Consider the following 25,511-nt stretch of genomic DNA (forward strand, 5'->3'; position numbering starts at 1 on the left):
CTTTGTTATATGGCCATTTCCGTGTGCATTTGGCAGTATGCTCTGTTGTCGATCGAAGTAGTCACGTATTGATTTGTGTACCAGCCACCTTTTATGTGTATACCTCTTGAAAACAGCATTTCTAAAACACTTATCTGCTATGCGAATATTTTTTAAAAATAATAACATGGGTCCCATCAGCCAGCAAAATTTCGACCATATCTTAAAAGCGACCTGCGCTTCTAATTGTGTATGCTTTTGAAAAATACCCAAGCAATCGCTCTCACGTATGCCCCAATCCGAAACGGCTACAATCAACAGCATTAATTCAACATGTTCTGTTTGGAATTTCGATTCCAAAATTTGAAGCATTTTATCCAAAACATCCGCAATATCCGTTATACTAATGGACATGTGCGACAGCCAAGCCAACCACCACAACGATTTCGCGTGTAATGGTGTTTTGCCACGCAAACCCTTCCATTCTTCGGGCAATTTGAGTGCACCATTGGACGCGTAAAACTCACTGCCACCGGAACTAAGTATATCGTTCCACTGGCGTTCAGTAAATTGCTTCATTTTTATAAAGCACTTGTTGGGTATGCCTAGATCGCACAAATTTTTTAATATGGGATTTTCTTCTCTATTATCAGTTTCCGTTATGGTCACTATCAATTTGGATGTACTATTCAGGTGTACCGGCAACCAGTTTAAGTCTGCTTCGTGTAGGATTTGATCCAAGGAGTCGATAATAATAACCACAAAGAAATCTTTATTTTCAAGCAGCTCTTTTAGTATATTTGAATAACCTTCTATTGTCTACAATGAAATGAAATAAATACTATTTACTACCTATTTCATGATGCATATATGAAACTGCATATCTAGCTTAGAGTGCAAAATTGCAAAGTCGATTTTTTTTTTTAATTTTAAAGGAAGGAAAAGCTTCTTATAGTCATTTTTTCCCAGTGTTTTGCAAATCTTTGAATACAACATTTTGCGTGTTCAAAGCAAAGCAAAACTCCACACGCATAAGAAAGATTCGATATTTATTAAAAGATATTTTGGCCTTATCGAAAATTCGGTGTTTCTTTTGGACTTAGAATATAAACGAGAAAAAATAAAACAAGTGTCCTAATGCTTTTGGAAATTATGCATTTTTAATATCCCTTGCTTCCCATTATCAAAAAATGAGTTTTTATTAAAAGTGGACTTAGCAACTTTTCCCTGTAAGCCAGCGATATGTATGTATATGGATATGTAAATATTTAAGAAGGTACATATGTATATTTGAAACTTACATGATCACAATTGCATTGAGAGCCATTCACCAAAATTGACAATTGATCTGTTATGGACCCCAGTAATGATGTTAAATCAGAAGATCGGACTGTCAAATTTGCATATCTGTAAAAATATATATTGAAAGGTTTTTTTAAATTTTATAGTATACTAGTCAAACCGGAGGCCTTTAAAACGCCAAAAATTGAATTTCAAAAACCTAAAAAAAATTCCAAATGTTAGTCAGAGTTATGCACGATCGGAGTGCCATAAAGAGACTCGCATATTGCCGGCTTTTAATTTCATCAAATTTGAAATCAACCTGTACCGACAAACAGTTCTAACTTCAAAAAGTAAAACCTTATCTACAGGCCAGGGTCTTTAATTTGACCCATCAATTTTGATTCGAAATAACGTTGCAAATCTAATGATCTTCACAAAAATGCCTTCCCGTATAATATATATGTATGTATGTATACTTAGCTAGATCGACATGACGTTTCGAAAAGATGGCAAGCCCCTAATTAAGACATTTTAAAAATCTCTTTTGATTGATACTCATATTTTGGTTTTCAACTCGTGTACAAGTTAACTAAATTCGACTATTCAAACAGGTGGAAATGCTTTTCAAAAGTATTTTCAAAAAAAAATCTTCTTTCATCTCTTTCGTCTGCATTGGGTTACACATTTCAAATAACTGATGAATTAATCTGTATGGAAAATATTTCATTCTGATATATGGTAGCACCGCAACGAAATGCTTTGTTTACGTACTTTTGCATCTTTCCAAATCATCCATTCCATCACATTTGACCCCGTATTCCTCGGACTTAATCTAATAAAGCTGTAAAAAAAAAATAAAAATTCGCTCAAAACGAGAGTGTACATCAAGAGTGTCCAGATTTGGCGAGTTCGCGCCTATTCGGCAATTTTTTTTGGATATTTGTGCGTAAAAATTTAGGAAATCGCCATTGGCGCTTTTTGGCGATTTCAATTATAAAAATATACAAAGCTTAGTTTTCCACAATAATTCTACAGAAGAGGCTAATGAACTGCGTGATAAACTTGACTTAATAAGCATACTAAAGGACTGTCAAAAATGTTTAATCACCCTATCGTAGAACTTTTGAAACGATTACCTAGTCACTTAAATACTTAAAAAAAATCTTTGATTTTGCCACCAGAAAAGTGTGTGAATCACAAGAGGGCGAGTTTCAGGGACCTGCCAATTCACTATTTGACTTTGAAGGAAAGAAAAGCAGCGGAAACTGAATATTTAAATCTTTTAACTTTCCCATGGAATAACTTTTTTCAGAACCACTCCATCCGACTGTGAAAATTTTTTTTATAGTTTCTGCTGCCAAACGTTTCCAATATCAAACAGTGGGCCTCATGCATAAAAAGTGAGCTTAAGCTCCGACTCGTTTTTCAGTACAAATTCTTGAGCTTGAGCTCACCCTTTCAGTGCAAAAATTGAGTCTGAGCTTAAGCTCACTTTTTATGCATAAGGCCCAGTATGTTATCAAAGTTGAATAGCTCAATATATGACAACAACGGAAATGTAAATCATTCAGATTGTGGAAATAGCTGATCTCGCCTTATTATAGGTTTTCATTTAATTTTTAGCGCCGAGCTCTTAAAAGCGGATTGTGCGATTAATTAACTATTATGAGTCGTAATAAATTTAATAATTGCGCAGTCCTATTGGAAAATGTGTTGATACAAATATTTTTAAAAAGTATGCGTATTTACAAAAAAAAAAAAATGTGTACATCACTATTATATAAGTGATTTGTGTTATTTATTATTACCCTCTGAAGGTATTATATTCGTTTTTGGTTTTAAAAACTATATTATAGCAAGATCTCATTTTTAAAATAAGAGATTTGTTAAATCGATTTCAGGAATTTTATTTAAAAAATAATAATTGGTGATTTTTGGCGATTTTTTTTCAGAAATTGCGCTTTTTTCTTAAACAATCTGGACACCCTGAGTACCACTGAAAAGCACCGGATCGCTTTCTAGTAAAGAAGGTAACTTCTTTCAGCTTCAACATAACCTCCAAGTTTAGCTAATTTTGTAAGTAAACACACTCACATATGTAAATAACCAACAAGTAATTAAATATTGTATAACATGCATTAGCAGAGTGCACTTTTCATTTGTTTATAATTTGGATGTCAAAGTATTTAATATCAATTGATAACACCGTGCGACAAAATAAAAAAAATGAAGTAGTCAATATACTCACGAAACTATGGGCTATTATGATCGATAGGTATGATCGATTCCAAAAATTATTTAAAAAATTCATTCCAATGTAGAAAAACAGTATGGGCACTAAATGAAAGAGAAAATTCCGTAAAATTAAAAAAAAGTAAAATTGTTTGGTTGACAAGGACGAATAGGTACTGAAAATGTCCTTTAAACTAGTTTTATTTTTTAAGCGAATAAAGGTAGAAGGACGAAATTCAAGGATGTGGTCGAGTGCAGTTTCGTCCCTAAGATATAATTTTTTCGAAAATAGTTATGGTAAAATTTCATGGGTATTTAATGATCAAATATGAAAAATACATTTTCAACACCTACTCGTCGCAGTGCACCAAAAAATGTAATCGGGCTTAGTTCTATAGAATTTTCTCTTTAATTTGATAGTCATTCTACATTCCCCTGAATTTTTTATATAATTTTTTGAAGCAATTTTATTTTTAAAATTTCAAAGTCTTTAAAAAAATCCCATGGTTTCCCGGAATATATAAAATTTTGTGTGTTTAAAATTTACTGTCGCACGGTGTAATCAGCTGTTTGAAATATAAGCAGACCTTAAGTTGCGCTTAAGTTTTTGGTGAAAAAGTTCTCGGTGAAACGCAAAATCTTAAAAACAAGAATTTACTGCCGCACGGTGTAATCAGCTGTTGAAAATAGTTGCACTTAAGTTTTTGGTGAAAAAGTGCTCGGTGAAATCTTAGCCTAGACGTAAGTTCAACTTAAAAATGCATTGTAATACCGGCACTAAGCCTTTTCTTAAACACATGGCAACTCTCTAAAAACTCTGAATGTTCAGACTACAAATTTCTTACACACTATTTCGTTTGACTATTTTCTATGTTGTAATGTTTCGATAACCTATGTATTATTCAACTAATTTAGACTTAGACTTAGAACAGGTGGTAACCCTCTTCATATATTTTTAAACTAAAACCTTCTTAAACCTTTTTCATATGACACCCATATTGTGATACATATGTATGTATTCCAATTATCTAATTTCCTTAATTAAAATTGATATTCGTCCAACTTCTTAAGTAACTTGATGTACCGTTTTAAACACATGGCAACCCTCTTGAAACATTCCAAATGTTGAAACTTAACACTCTTTCGTTTGGAACCCGTATTTATTATATTTCAAATATAACTTTAGTATTTAGGTGGCAGACCTCTTCAAAACATTTTCAAGCTATTACCTTCTTAAATCTCTTTTGTATGACACCCATATAATGATATATATTTCGAAATAAAATAAAGAATTAAAGATAGAAAATAAAAATAAAAGAAAAAGAAAAATGCAACTAATGCTAAGACTAAAAACTAGCGTTATTACCTAAGTAAAAACACAACGAGAGAAACGTAAACAAGTGTAGATACATACGTGCACACATGATAAAAACATTAGAAGGTAAAACCATTCTCTCAATTCGTCGGCCATGATTTTTTTCTGACGTTTGCAAACATTTTAAAATCATATAAAATTGAAAATAAAAAAATTAAATTGTTCACAATTGTTGTTGTTTGAGATTAAAAATGAGAATGTGTGTGTGAGCCTGAGCTCGAATTTTAAAATTATATTGTTGGCTAACGTCAGACTACCTCTCAATGATTTTACCTTGTAATGTTTTTATCATGGTAAAACCGTTCTCTCAATTCGTCGGCCATGATTTTTTTTTGAAGTTTGCCAACATTTTAAAATCATATAAAATTGAGATTAAAAAAAAGGAATTGTTCAAAGTTGTTGTTGTTTGAGATTGAAAATGAGAATGTGTGTGTGAGTTTGTGTGTAGAATTTTAAAATTAAATTGTTTGCAAACGTCAAGAATTTGAAAAATTCCTCTCAGCGGTTCTACCTTCCTATTTTTTTATCATGCGTACACATATGATAATTCTAGCAGATAGCGAAACTCAGAGCACAAAAACGTATTGACGAAAGTACGAAAACAACACATTCCTAAAGTTGCCCTTGCTTAAGCTGCAGCGAGTAGCAGCTGGAATAGAATTCCATAAACGCGTGGCGTTGACCAACAATAGTCTTGCAGAGTAAGATAATTATAGCTAGGTAAAATTACGTCGCTTCTATGGGAAGATTTTAAAAAGGCTAGCTTAATATACAGATAGCTAGGCAGCTTATCCGACATTAAACGGAATAGAAAAATACAATTCCTTGCTTTTAAGTATGTACTCAGATATCTCACAGCTGAATAGGTGAGATCTCCAACTGCAAATGTGATCAAATTTAGCCAAACCAAATACATAACGTGTTACGTGATTGAAAACTACTTAAATTTTATGGGAAGATTGAGAACTAAGTTTGCTGGAGAAACATTCAGGATAACAGAATATTGGTAAAATCAGTTGTATGCCAAGTTTTCTCATGATGTCGACCGGCGTAAAGGATGCAGACATTCATAAATTACGTAGAGTGATGAATACTTTACTTATTATGAAGTTTACGTGATCATCACAGGAAAGACTAGAGTTGATTACAAAACCAAGGTTCGTCATTTTAGACACAAATTTATAACACTAATTATTAATATATAGGTTAGATATGGCATAGTTTTTTATGCATTTTTTACTATCTGTACCCTCATAAAGATTTAAAAGAGCAAAAGTCAATGCATAATGTGTCTTTAAAAACTTTTGTCAAACCAAAACATACAATAGATATATCCAAATGAGAAACTGGGCGCTGAAATTTGATTATTTCTCCTTGAAAATATGCTAAAACAATGTAGTTGTATCAACTTTCAATATTTTATCTGGGGGCCTTCTGGTGGAAATGCCCATATACCTAAAAAAATATGAATAAATATTTGGCGCTTAGAGGGCAGGACTAGGATGAATTTATTCACACACAAATTTATTCAAGCAAAAATATTTTGGGTAGGCATCGGGGCCAATACGGCTTCTAGCGCTGTGGCTTTACTTTTCTTATGTAGCATGAGTGCTTGAGTTGCTGCTTCCTCTTGTATTGCCACATATGAAGCGGTGTAAGATTGAGAAAATGTTCCATAACTTTGAACTAGTGAAGGACTTTGTCGACCTAGGATCTAGCATAAATATCACCAATAATGTCAATCTAGAGAAAAAGTGGAGAAGAACTCTTGTCAACAGCTGCTACCTTGGTCTCGGTGGGCAAATGTAAAGCAAAAGCCTCTCTTGACGAACAAAAATCACGCTCGACAAATCTCTCATCATACTCGACCTTTTATATAGCGCAAAAAAGTGAACAATGTTGTAAAGGCTTTAGATTATTTCAAGAGAACTGTTCTACCAAATTTCTAAATATGATTGAGGATTGGGGTATCCTCAAAAAATTACTCCTAAAATTCATATATTCTCGAAGTTTTAGCTGAGGGAAAGTTAATAAAATATTTAGAGCACATGCGCCTATGCTTTTAAAAACTGTAAACCAAAGTTTATGCAATATTTTAGATCGAGTTGTATTTATTAAAAAAAAAAAACGCAGTTTAGATCGCCAATGCTTACCTTAATATCAAATTAGCATCAGGTTTCCACCGATGAACGTTTTCCATAATTTTGGATGCTAGCACACTCTTCCCACAACCGCTGGCGCCAGATATTACTAATGGCCATTGTGTATTATCCTTAAGGTATCTGAAAAAACAACAGCAGAACAGTTAAACGAGGGCATACCGTTTAAAGTAAAAGAATACTACTACCTACCTTTTCACATCATTCATAATGTCAAAATTAGCGGAATTCTGCGCCAATATTTTGGAATAGTGTGCAATTAGATGTACTTCTTCTAAGAGTACCTTGTCTACCCCATTTGTATTGTAGGGTATACTATTTTTATTTTGATGTTCCTCGAAAATGGATGTGATCGATTTATCCAGCAAGTTGTCGATCACCGCAGTCAGCTCTTCATCCAGTACATTCATAGTGGGTAGAATTCTTATTAGATTTTTCTCAGACAAATGCATTTTCAGCTCGGCATAAACATTAGTTATACGTCTCAAAACTTCGGCATCCAATTGCGAGGCATTTTCTGGTAGTTTTGTGTATTGCGCACCTGTTTGTATCCAAATACAACGTTTGGCGTGCTCTTGGCTTATAAGTACGGTGTTGTTGATCTCCTGCTCAACCACTGTTGTTAAATACGAGTCTTTTAAATCATCGGAAAAGAGACGCAGCAACACTTCCAACAAGTGATTCAATTCGCCATCCACTTCGGTTGAGTAAGTATCGATTTGTTGGGTGTACAAGCGGTGACACATCGGTTGATATGAGTTGTCGATCGTATACCATTTTTCTAAAAGTACTTTCTCCTCCTCATTTGCAACGCTTAAAACAGAAGTAAAGTCTTGACTTTCAATTGTCAATGGCAACATAGGTGTACCGAGTGTTGATCCCAAAAATAGTACCGGTATAATGTACGCAGTAGAGGTATGTCTGGAGATTTCCGATAGACAATTTGCGGCTTCTTCGTGTCCGCCTTGTGCTTCCTGTGGGCTTTGCGTCCAGCGCCTGACTTCGAGTAATTTATTAAAGTCTTTCTTTGCCCCTACATCATTTTCATGTACATCGGAGATTAAGAAATCAAAACCTTTACTTTGACATTTCGTAGCGAACTGCTTAAAGAGGCTATGTACAGCACGCTTGTGCTTCTTGTACTCGGGACTATTATTCGCCAAAATGTAAATCACAATTTTTTTATCTCTTTCTATTTTGCGTCCAGGTGGAGGTTTGCCTTGAAGAATAGCCAAGTTGTTGGGTGCAGATTTTTGATTCGAAATATCGGAAGGAGCATTCAAGCCCAGTGGTGTGGTTGTTTCAGAGTCTTCAAATTATATGAAGATGTAAGAAGGTTTAAATGTTGACATATGTGAATGTATATGTACGTATATATGTATATGATGGTAGCTTCTTTTAGACTACTTCCTCAATTACATTTGCCTCTCAATACAATTTATTTTCCAGCCACAGCTCCTATAGCCTACCGAATTGAAGTCTTTTAAAATATGGGCTAAAATCTTTAAGTACTTCTTCATAAACTGCGAGGACTTCTGGGATGACGATCTCTGAATAGCCGCATTGGGTTTTAATATCTCTTTGCCCTTGCTTCTTATACAATCCATATTAATTTATTTTCCCCCTTTTCTCCCCTTAACCAAATAATGCTAGGCCATTAGCCAAGTGAGGATGAAACGCTAGCCCGAGACATTTGCGTGATGATGCTTTCAAAACTTCCTACAATTCGTGAACCCTATCCTATTGCCTAGACGGTGAAGAAAATCGCTTACAACGCTAATAGTATTTAAGCTCTTAAACCTTTTATGTGTATACTCTACAATACATGTAATTCTATACCTACGGTGACCATATTAACCAACGTAAAATAAAGGACATTTTTTTCAAAATGATTTGGGAATACATACATACAGCTTGTATGATAAAAGTACTTTCCCATATCGTAACTCAACTCAAATATTTACCAGTTAATTAACCGATTTCGAAAAATGAAGCCAAATCTTTTTCAAGGACTTCGCCATCCTTTGCTGCCAAAACGCGTTTACCATAATTCATACTGCACGCCAAAGCCAGCACACAGAGGTACAAAATTGGAATTTAAGATTCATAATTCTTCGGGGCCTTGATTTTTCAACCAATTCTTACTAAAAACCAAAAAAAAAAATATATTTAGTTTGGTGAACATTTTTTATAACATTTCAAACATTCTTTTTTTGTGTAATTTTTTCGTTTTAAAAGAACCATACAATTGTTTTCAACTAGTTTTTGTTATGTAACATTTAATAACTGGAACAGGAGAATAAATTTTTTTTAAATTGCCACTTTTTTGCATTTTACACCAAAAAATTTATTATAATCAAATAATAATTCACAAATTAGGCCAAACCGATCTCTTGCAAATATTGTAAGCTTTCATAAAAGAAGTTAATCAAATTAAGTGACAAATGAAGGCTCCAGGAACCACTGTGCAACAGGGGGTTTATTGTTCACATTCAATGGAACTGGAAACTCAGCGTGCAACACGATCCTGGACACAACTTTCCCTGCGCTTAATAGATTGTACAAAGATTACTGATTAAATAGAAATCCTTAAGTTGGGTGCGAAACAAACTGGAGAAGATTTTCTTTACATATAAAAGGGACATTTTTATTTTTCATATTCTGTGTTTAAAAATTTACCTCAGAAAAATGCAGAGCTGATTTAAGGAACAGTTTAAGAAATAAAGGACAAAAGGCGTCCTTTATTTTGAATAAAATTATAAAGGATAGGGGGTTAAAATAAAGGACTGTCCTTTAAAATAAAGGATGGATGGTCACCGTAACTATACCGAAAACATACATACATGCCGAAACTATCACAGTTTTTGAAAAATCAGAGGTCATGACTATTGAAAGAACTTACGTCAGAGTTCAATATATGTACATACATATGTTTGTCTTCTACTTATCGTCGCTATCAGATCAAAAGCTGACGAAGGTAAAGGCCAATTTCACAGTGCGTAGTTAACTCAGAATCGACAGTTAACTAGAGATTTTCAGTACAAAATTCTGTAGTTAACTCCCGATTCTGAGTTAACTACGCATTGTGAAATTGGCCCATAGGGGCAAGAATATACGGTCCTAAAGGCCAGATGTCCCTATCATATTTCAAACATCTGTGTTGTGCAGAAATATTTTCTCTTTGGCTTATACCAAGTAAGCAACCATGTTCAATCGCCTCTAATTCATCCATATCATCAGCCTTCTCAGTGCTTGGGATGTTCCTACGTATGTCCAGATACCCAGATAAGAGGGCCTGTAGTTCACTGAGCGCGGATATGCTACATATTGCCAATAGCGCCGCCTCAATATCAGAATATATTGTTAGAATATTCTGTTCCATTTCGCAGTTTCTTGCATATTTCCATTTGCAGCCAAAAGCAGCCATTATTCGTACGTTCGCGTTTGTTGAAAAGATATTGAAAAATCGGAAGATCATCCCCTTTGCACCAAAGATATATGTATCTAGCACAATACTATCGAAACATAAAAAAAAATTAATAAAAATGTATGTTTTCCTTGTTTTTGAACTTCAAAAGCGTACGAAAGTACGTTTCGCGACCGTTGGAAATGCCCATATAGTACATATACTTTATTTTATGTCGTCCTGCTCTCCTGAAGTATGTACTGCATTCATGATATTTGTTCCAATTCCTGTGCCTACAGCTAGTGGTTAACCATCATTTTCGAAACTAAAATTAATAAAAAACCTATTTGAGAAACTCCATGGGACAAGACAGACTACGTAACTTTGCTATTCTGTCTATTGAAAAATCTATGTCTCTATCTTTAAACTTCGATAATGTTATAGATTCTTTTGCGGAACAGAAAGCTCCGAGAATTTTATTAATAAATATCTTATCAAAATTAAATTGTTATTTCATTATAAATATGTATAAACCAACGGTGGGCAAACACGGCTCTTTCAGCTAAATGCGGCCCTTTGCTTAGCAAAGTGCGGCTCTTTTTGCTTTCTATTTTCTCAGAACATTTTGGATCTTTTTTACTTTTCAAAATACATATTTCTTTTCTTGTTTCTAAACATGATCTTAAAAAAAGGATATTTTATCCAAAACCATATTGCACTTGTCAAAGAGGAAGATTTGCCGATTTGAAATTATTTAAATGTACGTTTGCATACTTTATAAACCCATTTTTATGTAACATAATTGAGACTGTAATTACAATATGCGAAATACTCATTTTTAAGAAAAGCGAAGGAGAGTTGTAGTTTTTGGAATTAAGAAAAGATAAGGCACTGGAAATGCAACATAAAGCTTTGCCATTGCTTGTATTCTGGCAACCAGTACCAGATTTGTAATATCCGCTGACGTAAAACCAGCTTTTCGAAAATTTGGCCAAAGGGATCTTACGTACATTAGAATAATAATAAAATTAATGTTTTTCATTTCTAATAAAAATTAAATTTTTGTTTTTGTTGTCTTTGTGTGGCTCTTTGTAGAATTTAGAATTTACATGGGGCTCTTTTCGGCCTCGTCCTTACCCATCCCTGGTATAAACCTCTGATCTTGAATATAAAATTTATGAGATATTTAACTAAAATGCACGCATTATTGCTAATAGTGTTGGGTAACTACTTATGTCGGCCGTTGTGGTGTAGTGGTAAGCAGTGCGCGCTTTCACTCATCAGCACCTGGGTTCAAACCCTGGTCAAAGCAACATCGCAAAAAATATAGAAAAAAGGTTTTCTCTTAACAGCGGTCGTCCCTCGGCAGGCAATGGCAAACCTTTGAGTGCATTTCTGCCATGAAAAACAGCTTCTCATAAAAATACAATCGCCGTTCGGAGTCGGCGTAAAACTGTAGGTCCCTCCGCTTTGTGTGACACTATCAAGGCGCACGCCACAAATCAGAGGAGAAGCTCGGCCAAACCCTAACATATGTGTAAGCGCCAATCTAAAAAAAAAAAACAAAAAAAAAAGAAACTACTTATGTGGTTTAACAAATTAACTTACAACGTGACAATTTTTACTGGGAGGGTCTCATCCAAAGAATTTGTACCTAAAACTTCAGCTTGGAAGATACTTGTATAATTTTCCAATCGTAGAGACAAAACCATCCTTCGATGTATAAAGAGATAGCCTCTTAATCGGCCATTCGATCTCTTTTTCATTCTCTTCTAGATGGGAATAGGGCTTGCATGCTACCGCTAGAGTTTACATTATCTACCATATAATCTCTCGTCCTTCCGAATTGCATATCATTAATAATCAACCCATGCTCTAACTGCCTTGTTTCCCAAAGGCCTGCCTCTCGGGGTTTTGGAAAGATACAACGCCAAGAAATGTAGGGAACTAGTTCCCTTCAAAAAAGAAGTATAAGATATACATATCCCAAATATTTGTAGGGTGGGAATAGGATAGACAATTTTTTGATTCCTAATTTATGGAAACAAATTTTATGATAATATCTTTTGTTTATAGATTGTCTTCAGAAGTAATTTGCCGGTAAATACACATTATGAGTGTAAAATTTTCTTTATGAAAATGGAAGCATCTCCAACGTGATCAAAATTAATTTTGCTGGAATTCTTCAAACTAGCAAATTTTACGATTAGTTAAAAAACAAATTGATTTTTTTTACTAAATAAACATGCGATAAACTAACGTAAATACATACATCAAAACACAAATCTGTATAGTTATAAAAATAATAAACTATATAAAGGTATATATTTGTACGTATGTATATTGTATGTATGTACCAGGGTTGTTGCGAATATTATTCCGAAATAAAAGTTCTTTCCGGATAATAAACAAACGGCTTATCCAAATTAAAAAAGTTTGGTATCAAATGAAAGAGGATTTAAATAGCTTTAAAACTGAAATGTCTAAACGAAGAAAACATATTGAAAAATATTTCAATAAAAAGTGTTAACTACTTACCATAAAACACATCTTAAATTATAAAAAAATATAAATAGAGGTCGTTCGCTATTTCTGTTTAAAAGCTATTTCAGTCCTCTTTCATATGATACCAAATTTGTTTAATTTGGACAGGCGGTTTGTTTATTAAACGGAAAGGACTTTTATTTCGGAAAAATATTCGCAACAACCCTGGTATGGGCCAGGGATGTTGCGAATATTTGCATTCACATTCTCATTTTACATATTCGCATCAAATGTTCGTTCAAATATTCGCGAATGTTTTGCGAATGCGAATGTGTACATGGGCAGAGGGTCCACTCTAATAATGTTGAAATGGCTCTAATAGTTCATTTCCACTAAGTCTTAACTGCAGTTTATTCCTATTGGAACAAGGAGATTACAACTCGAAGGGGGTAATTTCTTCTAAAAAGTACAAGCAACCGAAAGGAGAAAAGGAAACACTAAAAAATAAACCTTGCCGCTCATTCCATGTTGAAATTCTCGGAGCTTATCTGAGCTCTTAACTGCAGTTAAGCCTCTGGTGGAAATAGGCTATAGGTCTGTCTAACCAGGATGTGGACAATAACCAGCTTTTAGCTTTAAGCGCTAAACGGTTAAGTAGTATATCAAGCAGCATTGACGGGCCTTCAACAAGTACTGCTAAAAGCCTTATAAACAACCTAGAAATAATTTTCGATTCCTCCAGCGAAAGCGAAAGCTCGGATGTAGAATCTGGAGGCATTAAAAAATGTGAAATTAAAGCTCAATTGAAGGCCTATCTTAAAGAAAAACGAACTCATCTCCTTGAAAATCCTCTCGATTGGTGGAAAACTAAACTAAAATTCGATAAATTGACAGATCTGTCCCGCAAATATTTGAGCGATCCGCCCGCCAGCGTTCCACGTGAGCAATTGCTCAGTGCAGCCGGCCATATATACGAGCCTCTAAGAAATCGCCAAGTGAGAAAAAAGGCAGCACAATTACTTTATTTTTTAAATATAATATGCCCCTTTTGAACTTTAACTACTAGATTGAAACACTGTATTGATGTTATTCCTAACATTCGTATTCGCGAATGTGAAAAATATGACATTCGAGACGTCTCTAGTATGTACGTATGGGCATATGAGGAGTGTCTCATAGTGATTATACACCTACCCTTCTCCACACATCGACTGCCTTTGTGAGAATCCTTATTGGCTTCGTTGGGTGTTTGTGGTGCTGCTCCATTGTGCGAAGTTGTTGTTGTTGCTGCTAGTGATACATCTGGTGGCACTGGCTCTGGATCGGCCAAAGGCGCTAGCTTTTCACTATTATTCCCAACCGATTCTAATTGAATTTCTTTTTTATTGGCTTCTTGATACGGCGAGGAACTGCAAAAATAGTTGAACATAATGTTATTTATCACATGTATGCGACATATTGTATGTATATTAGGATGGTCCAAAAAATACACAGGAAAATTAGCCTTTTGGAATTGTCCTGCTACTCAAAAATATTGTTTATTCAATTAGAATAAAAAGCTTATCTGTGTCAATATTTTGTTCGGCACTGTACGTAGTGAAAAGTTATTAAAGTTTTTTTTTTTCGTTCAATACAGATCCTACTATGCAAAACAAAAAAGAATAACGTGGTTTAAAATTTACAAAGCATGTATTTTTAGATTTTATAGAAAAACTTAATCGTAATTTTTACCAGCAAGCTTTAGTTATATTTACAACTTAAAAAAAACTAAAATCTGGAGAATTTCCGTTGCCGCGTTTGTCTTAGTACACCCCGGTGGCCCGCACCACAGAAAGAGCCTATGGGCCCATAGATACTAAATCTGGCACTGTGGCAAGTATATTTACTTGGTAATTATAAATGGGTATAAAAGGTTTCTGATACAAATTACTTCGTCATCATTTTGGAAACATATGTATGCATGCCCAAGAGCCGAAAGGGTGCTGGAAGCGACAAAGCAATAGAAAAAGAATGTGCGTGCATTTTATGCATTTCGTACTATTGAATGACAGATGGCACAGGTCAATGCAAATAACTCATAAAAATTTTTTTATGTGCAGCATGTTTTCCCGCAATGTCTCTTTATTTACTTACTCTATACAATGACAATAATTGTGATCATAACACTTACGATTACGAACACTTTAATTGTAATCCTAAAAATATTACGATTGCGATTAAAGTAATCGTAATCAAGAAAATGTTGTTTGCCATTCAAAGATATCCTTTAGAGGATCTCTTTCACCGAAAAGTATGTAAAATTGAGTTAAAGTCGAAGTAATACTGAATATTACAGCCAATAAAAAAAGCCGCGAAATCATAACATAGAACCGTTTTGGTAAAAAACAATATTTGCTTTAAGAAAAAGTAATTTCTCGATTACTGTAATGGTAATCATGAAATGCATGACTGCGACTGCAATCTTAAAAATTTAACGGTTACAACTACTGTAATCGGAATTTTCATGATAACGATTACTATAATTATAATCCTAAAATCTTTTGTACGATTACTGTCATCGTATTCATAAAAAGTACGATTGCGATTGCATTAGTCATAGTTGTTAAATTTGAATGATTACATATAAACCCAGTCGGAGAGTAGTAATGCATTACATGTGTGATAAATGATGTAATGTATTTCTTATGAGTTCTCGATTATATTACTACTGATTATGTAATCAGCATTCTAATGTATTCAAAAAGTTCCAAAAATTTCATATTAAAACACATTCATTTCTCGATACTAGGTTATGCAAAATTGAATGCCCCATTTTTCTTAGGACATCGCCCTGGGGGAAAAATGCATTTTCGAATGTGAAAAGGGTTGTTTTACTGATTATTTTTTCGATAACTATACATTAAATGTTCCCACTGGGAAGTAGTCGCAATCAAGCATTTCACAATTACAATTACAATAATGGGAATGCTAATAATTTTCTGGATTACAATTACAGTAATCGCAATCCTAAGTATTCAAAATGTAATCGTAGTTCTTAGTGGACGGTGCCATGCCCATTTTTACCTTATTTTTAAAGAGCTTGTTGTAAGTATCAACTTGGAGTAAACTAGCGCTCACCCTGAATTCGGAGGTGATTTGTTTATTTTTCGAAGGTAAGGTTAAATTAGTAGTGACATACCGTAACGCCATAGCCATTTTCATAACCGTAACCACATTAACTATCACCTATTGCAGGTATCATAACCATAAACAACTGATTTTTCGTAGTCAACAATGTCGGTGTTGCCAGACGCGGAACAAGACGCGGAAAATGTGAAATATCGTGGGATATTTGTGCAGAACTTCTATCACTACCACTAAGTTCTTAAAATTCAACAGCAGATCATAATAAAATATGTACATCAAATTAAAGGTACTAACTTTTACTTTCTTAATAATTTTGAATCTTAAAAATTCATGATCAGATTCATAATTAGCGACTGCAAAAACCCTCGAGTAACAAGTTTTGATCGAATTCAATAAATTTTGAAAAAATTGTCCGCCATATTGGACTTTTAAAACCTGACTCAAGATATGTAATCAGTGGTCCCATAAGCTAGTGGATATGAAGTATTGTACAAATCCATCAACGCGATCCTGTCCAAATAGTTTTGTCCCGTTAGATTCCCTATTCAGACCGCTGTGCGCTACGATCGAGCGCAACGCGAGCTATGAGGGACCGTTATTTGCCGCAATAAGAAGTGAAAGCCAGAGAGTAAGGCGACTTAGGGAAGGTTTCAAGACCAGGGCGCCCTCTGTAAGAACAACAATGGCGACCTAGTGACCGATGTCCAGAACGTACTTAAATTGTGGAGGGAACACTTTTCTAACCTACTGAATGGTAGCAGCTCTGAAACCTGTGGAGAAGACGAACCCAAGCCCCCAGTCAATGATGACGGAGTCGATGTTTAACCCTAAACGTACATTCTTCGTTGAATCGATGAGTTGACAACGTGTGTTTACGAGCACAAAAATGAGAATGTACTTCCAGGGTTAAACACCTGACTAGAGTTGGAAAACTATCGATGGCTTTTGACTATCGAAAACATCGCTGGTTTTGTATTCAGAGGGTAAAAGCCGGCGGTACCTGCTTCATCTTATGAGTCGGAATGGACATTTAGCAAAGCAGGGCAAATAATTTCAGAGCACAGATGCTGTTTGAAGCCAAAAATCGTTGAGAAAATTTTGTCCCTTAACAAAAATATGGGCATATTTTAGCAATTTTGATCTCATTTTCAATAAAGTTAAAGTTGTAAACGAAAATGAAACGCTCTCAAAATTGGTTGTAATTTGCTTTAGTGTATTCGTTATTTTAAATTGTAGTTTGCCCGGTGCTGTTGTCATCAGTCGTACAGTTTCACAACATGTAGCTGTCTGTATGGTACAACGGCGCATGATGTAGCATAAACAGGGTTACATTCTTACAGTAGCGATGGTTGTGACTATCGACTATCGAAGCTATCGATGGCCACGCTCATCGATAGTATTCCAGCTCTAGACCTGACTATGAAGAGGTACGAATAGCAATAGCGTGCTTGAAAAGCAACAACGCCGCTGGCAGACCTGGCAAATCCACCACAGACCAGGTATTCACAATACGAAAAATCTTGGAAAAAACCGCGAGAAAAGGATCGGCACTCACCACCTATTTACCGACTTCAAGGCCGCTTTCGACAGCACTAAAAAGAGTTGGCTATACGCCGCGATATCTGAATTTGGCATCCCCGCGAAACTGATACGGCCGAGAAAAATTACGTTGAGCAATACCACCAGCTCCGTCAGAATTGGGAAAGGTTTCAGAGCCGTTTGCTACCAAACGGGGTTTCAGACAGGGCGACTCCCTTTCATGTGATTTGTTTAATCTGATGTTGGAGAAGATAATAAGCGCTGCAGAACTGAACCGCTCAGGATAAGTTTTATACAAGAGCGTGCAATTGCTTACCGCGTTCTACCTTTTCCAAGTTGGGTAAGGAAGCAAAGCGGAAAGAGAATTAATAGGCGGCATACACAGTGCGTCTGACTCGTGAGTCGGTTTGGATGTGTTTGTGAAAATAAATTTGTGTTAGTTACACCAACATGACTCCCGTCATGACTCTGAATTATTCAACTGTGTGTAGTCGAAGGCGAGTCAACACGTACACAAATTACTCGCGAGTCAGACGCACCGTGTATGCCGCCTATAACACCGATAATAATGTCAGCATCGAAATCCAACGCATGAACCAAAAATACAAGATCACGTAAGAACGCGACGTTGTATTTGTAACTGGTTTTGAGAAAAAAGTTTGCGAAAGCGGGTTCGTCAGCTGAGCGTTTGTTTACATCACAAGCACCACTATTTTACACTTTTATTCAAGTAAAGAAGAGTTAATTCAACATGACAACACATTTTAAAGCATTTTGTTGCATCATTTTACATAAATTGTGCGTTTAAAGTGGCTGACAATAATTTTGGCTAATTTTGGTTTTCGTTGTTTTCTTTGCCTTGTTTACTTTTCGCTCGTTTTCCAGTGAAACAAGATGGCGTAGAACCCTCTTAAAAAGTCGACTTTTTTCACTCTCTTGTTCTTACGTGATCTTGTGTCTTTCGTTCATGAATCCAACGCAGAATAATTCTTGGCAACAAGTGCTACTTTGAATAAGTAGGAAATTCAGGAGTAAAGTCACTCGTCACGCTTGTTCTGGTATATGGCGTAGTAGCATGGACAATGACAACATCCGATGAGGCGGCTCTTGGAGTATTCTAGAGAAACATTTTGCGGCAGATTTACAGGTCTTTACGCATTGGCGACGGCGCGTACTGCAGACGATGGAACGAAGCGCTGTAAGAGCCTTACAACGGCATGGACACATAATGCAGCAAATTAAAACACAGCGGCTCCGCTGGCTTGGCGATGTCGTTCGAATGGATACCGACGCACCATTTCTGAAAGTATTCAAATCGGAACCCGCTGGTGGTAGCAGAGGAAGAGGGAGGCCCCCACTGCGAAAGAAAGGCCAAGTGGAGATGGACTTAGCTTCACTTGGCATTGCGAATTGGCGTTAGATGGCACAGAAGAGAAAAACCTGGCGTTCTTTGTTGAACCCGGGCAAATTTCTTTGGGCGGCAAGAAGTACAGCTTTAAACATTCCCTTATACCACAAAAATATTTTAAATTATAATAATTTTGCCGACAAAAAAGTTAAAATAAACGTACAAACGCTCATATTTGCCGATATATATGTAAAAATTTGCTCTATACTTTGTTTCGGCGACAGGCGTATTCTACTGGCAATTATGAACAAAAAATTTAATGGAAACATAGCTCTACAATGGGTTTTGATCCTCCTTATTTGAAATTTAGTTTTCTTTTTTTTTACCGACTTCAATCAAATTCAATTGATGACATAATGAACTTAAGTAGCGTTAGAAAGATTAATTTCCACAACATTTTTGAAGAGGGTGGCTAACTGTTTAAAAATTTAATCCAATTAAAATGATAAAGTAAATGAAATGATGTAATATGGGCGTCAAAATAACGTGGTTTAGAAAGCTTAATTTGGAAAATATTTCTAAACGGGTTTGCCACCTGTTTGAAGAATTTTAATCAATTCATATCTATGATAATATAAATGAAATATTACGACATGTGTGTCAAAATAAAGTATTTTAATATAGCATAATTTCTAAATATTTTTTGAGGAAGTTTGTCACCTGTTTGAAAATTTTAATTCAATTAAATTCAAAATTTTTATTATTTTAAAGAGAAAAACATATACATATACATATTTTATATATTTAATTTAATAAAAAAAAAAATTTGCTAAAAGGCGTACAGCATAACGTTAACAGATCTTTTAATTAGTCTTTCGAAAGACAGTAAAGAGCTGTCAAGATAGTTTCCAGAATTGACAATTGGCTTACGAAGGACTTTTGCCTTTCGAAAGTAGTGTTGTCCCGATAACAACATGTACTTGATACCTGTACTCTTTAAAAATATTGAAGAATATTATCGATGCTACAAATGTATCGGAGAGAAGTACATACTCGATACTTACTCATATCGAACACATTGTAAATACTTTTGTCATGTGAAGAAAAACAGAAACTCTCCGACCAAAACTTACAGAAAAAGTTGCTGCAAGTTTATTCGAGTACTTTCGGTCAAAACCTACCAAAAGAGAAGCCATCAATCTTGCAAAATTTTAATGTTTGACTAGTACCGGAAAGCAGTAATTGACAGTTTCTTTATTAGCCAACTTAGCGTGTTGCCAAAACCACAACAGAACCGAAATTCAGAATTTTTGGAAAAGCAAGTAGTAATTTATCCGCCTACTCGATACCCACCTAAGTACTTGCGGGAAGAATTCGAGTCCAAAAAGTACTCAATACTTGAGGAAAGTATCGAATATTTACTTATAGTTACTCGTATCGGAACAATACTATTCGAAAGACTGCGGTGAGTAGAAAGACAGTTGCCAGAATTGCCCTGATATATTGATTTGACATTATTTGAAAATTTGCATATAAAATGTTGTATAAGATAGCCGTATGACAGAACATAAAGCGATAAAGCTCTTTTATTAATTCACCTGTATCGGTAACAAAATTTTAAGTGCGCTGAAATTCTCAGCCACCGTTTTAATATGTTTTTTATTTACACTTTTATTATATTGACAAAGTCACTGTGTTGACAGAAGAAGCGAACACCAAATCGACGACAAAGCTGTATGTAGTTACTCAACGTAACACCTCAAATTTGTAATCACATTGACTTATGACGTTTTCTTTTCTACCGAAAAATATTGCCTTCTTAGGGCTCTTTACGCACAATTACTAAGGAGAAGGCAATAAAAATGCAAAATTTTTGTGGAAACGAAAACGCCATTAGATCAAGGCTGTCGAAACTGCGACCCACCTGTGACACGCTTACTCCGTTTGCCTGGCGCCGACTCGACGAAACGACTCATTTTCCTTTGCTTACTAAACTAAATCAGCTATTTAGTACTTAAATCACGTTGTACTACAATGTGAATCTCTTTCGATTGAGGAAAAACGAACTTAACATCTCTTTGATTGAATCGCCTGCAGTGCATTCTATGTTTTTAAAAAATTTTAAATATATAATGTTTTCACTATTTTATAATTTTTCCTTTTTTTTAATTTTTCATATGGCGCGGGCCCATAGGCTGGCGCCTATGTAGCCTGTGCTTAAATCCGGCCCTGGTGGAAACATAACATTTTGTCACCAATTTTTTTAATATTCACCCATATTAAAATTAAATTTTTAACATCATCGAATTGTACACGGCAACACTAAGTTTGGTGCGGCAAATGTTAAAATTATTTTTGATAGATTTGAGAAAAACTTTTATTTTAATTAGTTTGGCGGAAAAAGTATTATTATAGGTATGTACATTTGTATATAGATAGTAAATATTTACATAAATGTGCATATGTATGTATGTATAAGTTTATACATACATATCTACTTACTCGTCTGATTTCTCTGATATGCTGTCGTTTTTTCGTTTATCACCAGAACTGCAAACGTTTCCCATTTTAATTTATTTTTGTTTTTTTTTTTTTAATTTATATTACTTATTCAATTAAGTCGTCTATGCTATTTTAGCGATTAGGTGGCTGTAAAGAAAGAAGAAGTACTTGGCGTATACATGCTTATTTAAGTACATATGTATGTATGTATGTGCATATGGCAGAGTAATGCCATCGCACTTCAAATTCAACATTCATTGTTGTGGTCTAGCCGCTATCTCACAGATCCGATATTTATTGTCGCAGTATATAATATGTACATACACATATCTACATGTACGTAGGCTTGTATACTAGCTCCATAATGTGCACATACATAGTTTGCTGCTTTGTTGCATTTAACTTTGATACCTACTGCCACACAGCACAATCATATCACTTATTACCACCACCCCTATAAGTAGTAAAATTGTACTTGTACAACAGGTCAACGAATATTCAGGGACCGCTGCAGAAGAAACGCATGCTCTGATACTTAAATATACATACATATAGTACTTCAACTTATACGCGGTGTCTTTGCCATAGATATGCCTACAATAAAGTTATGTACGTACATATGTATGTGTGTGTCTATACATACATACATACGTATATGCATATGTACATATGTACAGTGGGAAGAGAGTCGTTTTTTCGCCACCTTCATCCCCTCATGATGATGAGCATATCATTCATTGCCCCATTTCTCATTTTTAAACAGTATCCAATTTTGTATACACATTGCGATATTTTCTTCTATCAATTTTCACAGTCACATCTTTTTGTTTGATTTAGGTCAAAACTATGTTTATACTCATTACACTTTTAATTAAAATTTAATTTATGCGCTTCAATACGTTCAGGTTGAACACTATCACAATTTAAAACACAAATAATTCTATTAATAACACCATAGGAAATTTTTTGATTCGTATGCTTATATGTACATATGTATGTAGGTATGAATGTATATATGTATGTCTGTATTCATTTAGAAAAACACATGAATACCTCCTGGCACACCAAATATGTATGCACATACATACATACATAACACAGTAGGAACGCAATTTTTCATTTTCTAAAATTAATTTTTATTAACTTTAATTTTAGTGACGTATTAATAAATCAATTAATAGCATCAACAAGATATTTGGCACAAGGGGAGCGCTAGGAATCGTGCGACAATCAACGCGCTCCTAAGTACTGCTGTATGGGACGTTTCGTGGAGTATTTCGTTGACACTTTTTCTCTCTATGGAACTACATACATATTTTAACTTCGTCCTTTTCCACTGCACTGTGTTATACCGAATACATTGAATGCATATTTTTTATATTTAGAACCATATGTATATATTAAATTTGTATTATTATTATTTAGATACACACTTCATTGATGTATAAAACCATTTAATATTCTTTAAATATTTTTTTTTACATTTTTATTTTCACGTCTTTCACATTTTTTATGCGCTGCATACTGATTGCAGAAAATGAAATACTTTTAGATGTAGTATTCAAAGCTCATGTGAGCTTACTAGTATTTGCGCTCATGAAGCTTTTGAAAGAGCATAAAAAGGAGCCATGAGAGATTGCAAAGAATGCATGCAGACAAAGAGTGTGAGAAAGAGACAGAGCGCGCATTAATTGAAACTATAGCAAGCATTTTCCCCATTTGTAGGAGGGTTGTTTGCCGCATATAAAAATTCATATGGATAGCTTAATTTCTTGATATTACTTATACCCACTGTTGCCACTTGAACATAATAATTCGGCTCCAAAATAAATCAAAAAGTGGCCATTTGGACGAAGAAGGGACTAAATATTTATTACCATTTAAATGATTTCAAAACATACTATGTGCAATAGCGTGGGCCGAAAATCCGCTTTTTTGAGTTTTGATTGGTAATAGCAAACAAATGGTTCATCATATTCTAACAAGTAATTTTTAAGCAAAAAAAAAACACCGAATTCAATTCTCACATATAAAAATATATATATATTATATATATATATATATATCATAATCCAATGATCGGATCCAAACCAGATTCCGATGCAAAAAGAATTATCGAAATCGGATGACGTGGTCCAAAGTTATGCGGTAACATACATAAAAAAAATTTCGACGAACTGATAACCTCCTCCTTTTTCGGAAGTCGGTTAAAAATAATCTGTGAGAAAGATGACAATTGTTTGTCAATATCTTAGGCTCGCCCAAGTCCATCAAAGTTCAATGTGCTCAAAAAATAAAAATTAATAAATACATTCATTAATAATTCTTTTTTACTAAAATTGCAATTATCTGCGAAAGTATTAGTCCTATATAATTTGGTATATGGTCCTTTTTTGTAGAGACTTAAAGTAAACTAAGCAAATTTTTTTTTAGCACTTCAACCTAATGTGCATTAGGGTGCTTTTTTCGCGACAAATTTTTTCCCCCTCAAAATTTGAGCCCTTAATATTAATGTAAAGTGCTCGGCCAAAGCGTGCAAAGATTTCTCCTTTAAAATACAAGTAAATTTGGATTTTTTTTCCCTCAAAACTTTACAGCTCAGTGGCATTTTATGGTATAATCTTGGTCAATGACAGGGTTTCATCAGAATTGAATGCTCTACAAACTCTGGTTTTCCCCCTATCTCGTAAATAACAAGAGCTACAGAAAGATGTAAGTGACAAAATTGTAGGAAATTCAATATTCTACAAAAAAGTAACACCAAATCCGGTGATTTATGACATTTTATTAGCAGTGTCACGGATTTTCTCCCATACAAAGTACATTCGAAAATTATTTCTATATACAGTTTAATAGACACGCTTAAAATATAAACAAAATACAAACAAAACACAATCGCACTTATCGATAATTTCCGGTGCTAATAAATGTTCAGTGTTAAATAAGACGAATTAGAAGTACTGCTTTTTAACACCTTTCAAACCTTTTATGAAAATTTAAAAGAAATATAAAATTAAATAGAAAATATTAAATATTTATTGAATTAGAGAAAGGACTATTTTGCAAAAGTAGGGTCCAAGGGACCAACGAAAACTTATGGGACCAGTTTTGATCCCATTTGGCAACCGTGAAATTAAAGTTCAGTGAGTTAAAAACTCGAAAGGAGAAAATTGTAAAAGTTACAAAGTAAAAATTTTTCATGTAATGAAACTAGTTCATAGTTTTTTTCTTTTTACTTGTAAAATAAACATTTCTAAAATAAATTTATTTTTTGATTATCTTTCGGTTTTTGTCTTTTTTTAGTGCCTTATTTTGCCTTTTTGCAATACCTAGTGCCTTTTCTTGCCTTTTTCGCTATTTTATTTTGCCTTTTCCAGCCTATTTCATTATTTTGTTTTGCCTTTTTTATAGGTTTTTAGGTCCTAAAAATCCGTTCCCTGCTTATGACATTTGAAACATTTTGTTATGTTCATAACAAATTCAGAACCCATAAAATCTGAAAAAGCGATTGCAAACCTCAATTATGAAAAAAATTTTATAAATTTAATAATAAATTCTGAAATTACATACATATGTATCTAGCTCTTGAATTTGTTTAAGCTATCAATGAGTCTTAGAAAAAGTACTGTAACAAAATAAGTTGATATTTACCTTTTGTTTTAAAACACATTTGACTTAAAAAAAAAAAAACATAGCGAACTATTCTACAGCCAAAGATATCTAAATCGGCAGATATTTTGCGCTTTTAGTAACTAATTGCTAAATTTTCAATAAAACGTGTTTTTGTCTATGAACATGTACGATACACGGCGTATGAGTAACCTACCTTTCAGGGGTGTTGCGAATATTCGCATTCGCAACCGCGGAGCTTCCGCATCAATTTCAATAATCAATGCGGAACTTTTGTGAATGGGAATGTTGTACAAGTGCACTGATAAAACGTGTATCTGGCAAGCAAACTGACAAATTGTAATTTGCCTGTGGAGATACGACGTTAGGTCGTGTTACTCGGGCCCCGCACATAAGAGTATTTGTGCAATAAAACTGGTCAAAAGTTTTTAGAAAATTCGTAAAAAA

General features: G+C 34.4%; 1 protein-coding gene across 3 annotated transcripts in view; it reads right to left on the reverse strand.

The window, feature by feature from the left end:
• Positions 1 to 22,968, reverse strand: part of LOC118735481 — a 35,869-nt gene extending 12,901 nt beyond the window's left edge. The window contains exons 1-7 of one of the 3 annotated variants that reach the window (XM_036465263.1): positions 22,868 to 22,968; positions 21,435 to 21,581; positions 14,114 to 14,328; positions 7,222 to 8,338; positions 7,024 to 7,152; positions 1,281 to 1,386; positions 2 to 798 (exon numbers count right to left, since the gene is read on the reverse strand). In XM_036465263.1, the coding sequence (XP_036321156.1) occupies positions 2 to 798; positions 1,281 to 1,386; positions 7,024 to 7,152; positions 7,222 to 8,338; positions 14,114 to 14,328; positions 21,435 to 21,499 (2,429 nt within the window). In that variant the 5' untranslated portion in view covers positions 21,500 to 21,581; positions 22,868 to 22,968. Of the gene's footprint in view, position 1; positions 799 to 1,280; positions 1,387 to 7,023; positions 7,153 to 7,221; positions 8,339 to 14,113; positions 14,329 to 21,434 lie in introns of all 3 variants that reach the window. The other 2 variants (XM_036465264.1, XM_036465262.1) reach the window with 2 other exon arrangements.
• Between the last annotated feature and the right edge of the window lie 2,543 nt (positions 22,969 to 25,511).

The sequence above is a fragment of the Rhagoletis pomonella genome, unplaced genomic scaffold, assembly GCF_013731165.1.
Source record: "Rhagoletis pomonella isolate Grant_MI unplaced genomic scaffold, Rhpom_1.0 Rhpom_scaffold_00003, whole genome shotgun sequence".
Lineage (NCBI taxonomy): Eukaryota > Metazoa > Arthropoda > Insecta > Diptera > Tephritidae > Rhagoletis > Rhagoletis pomonella.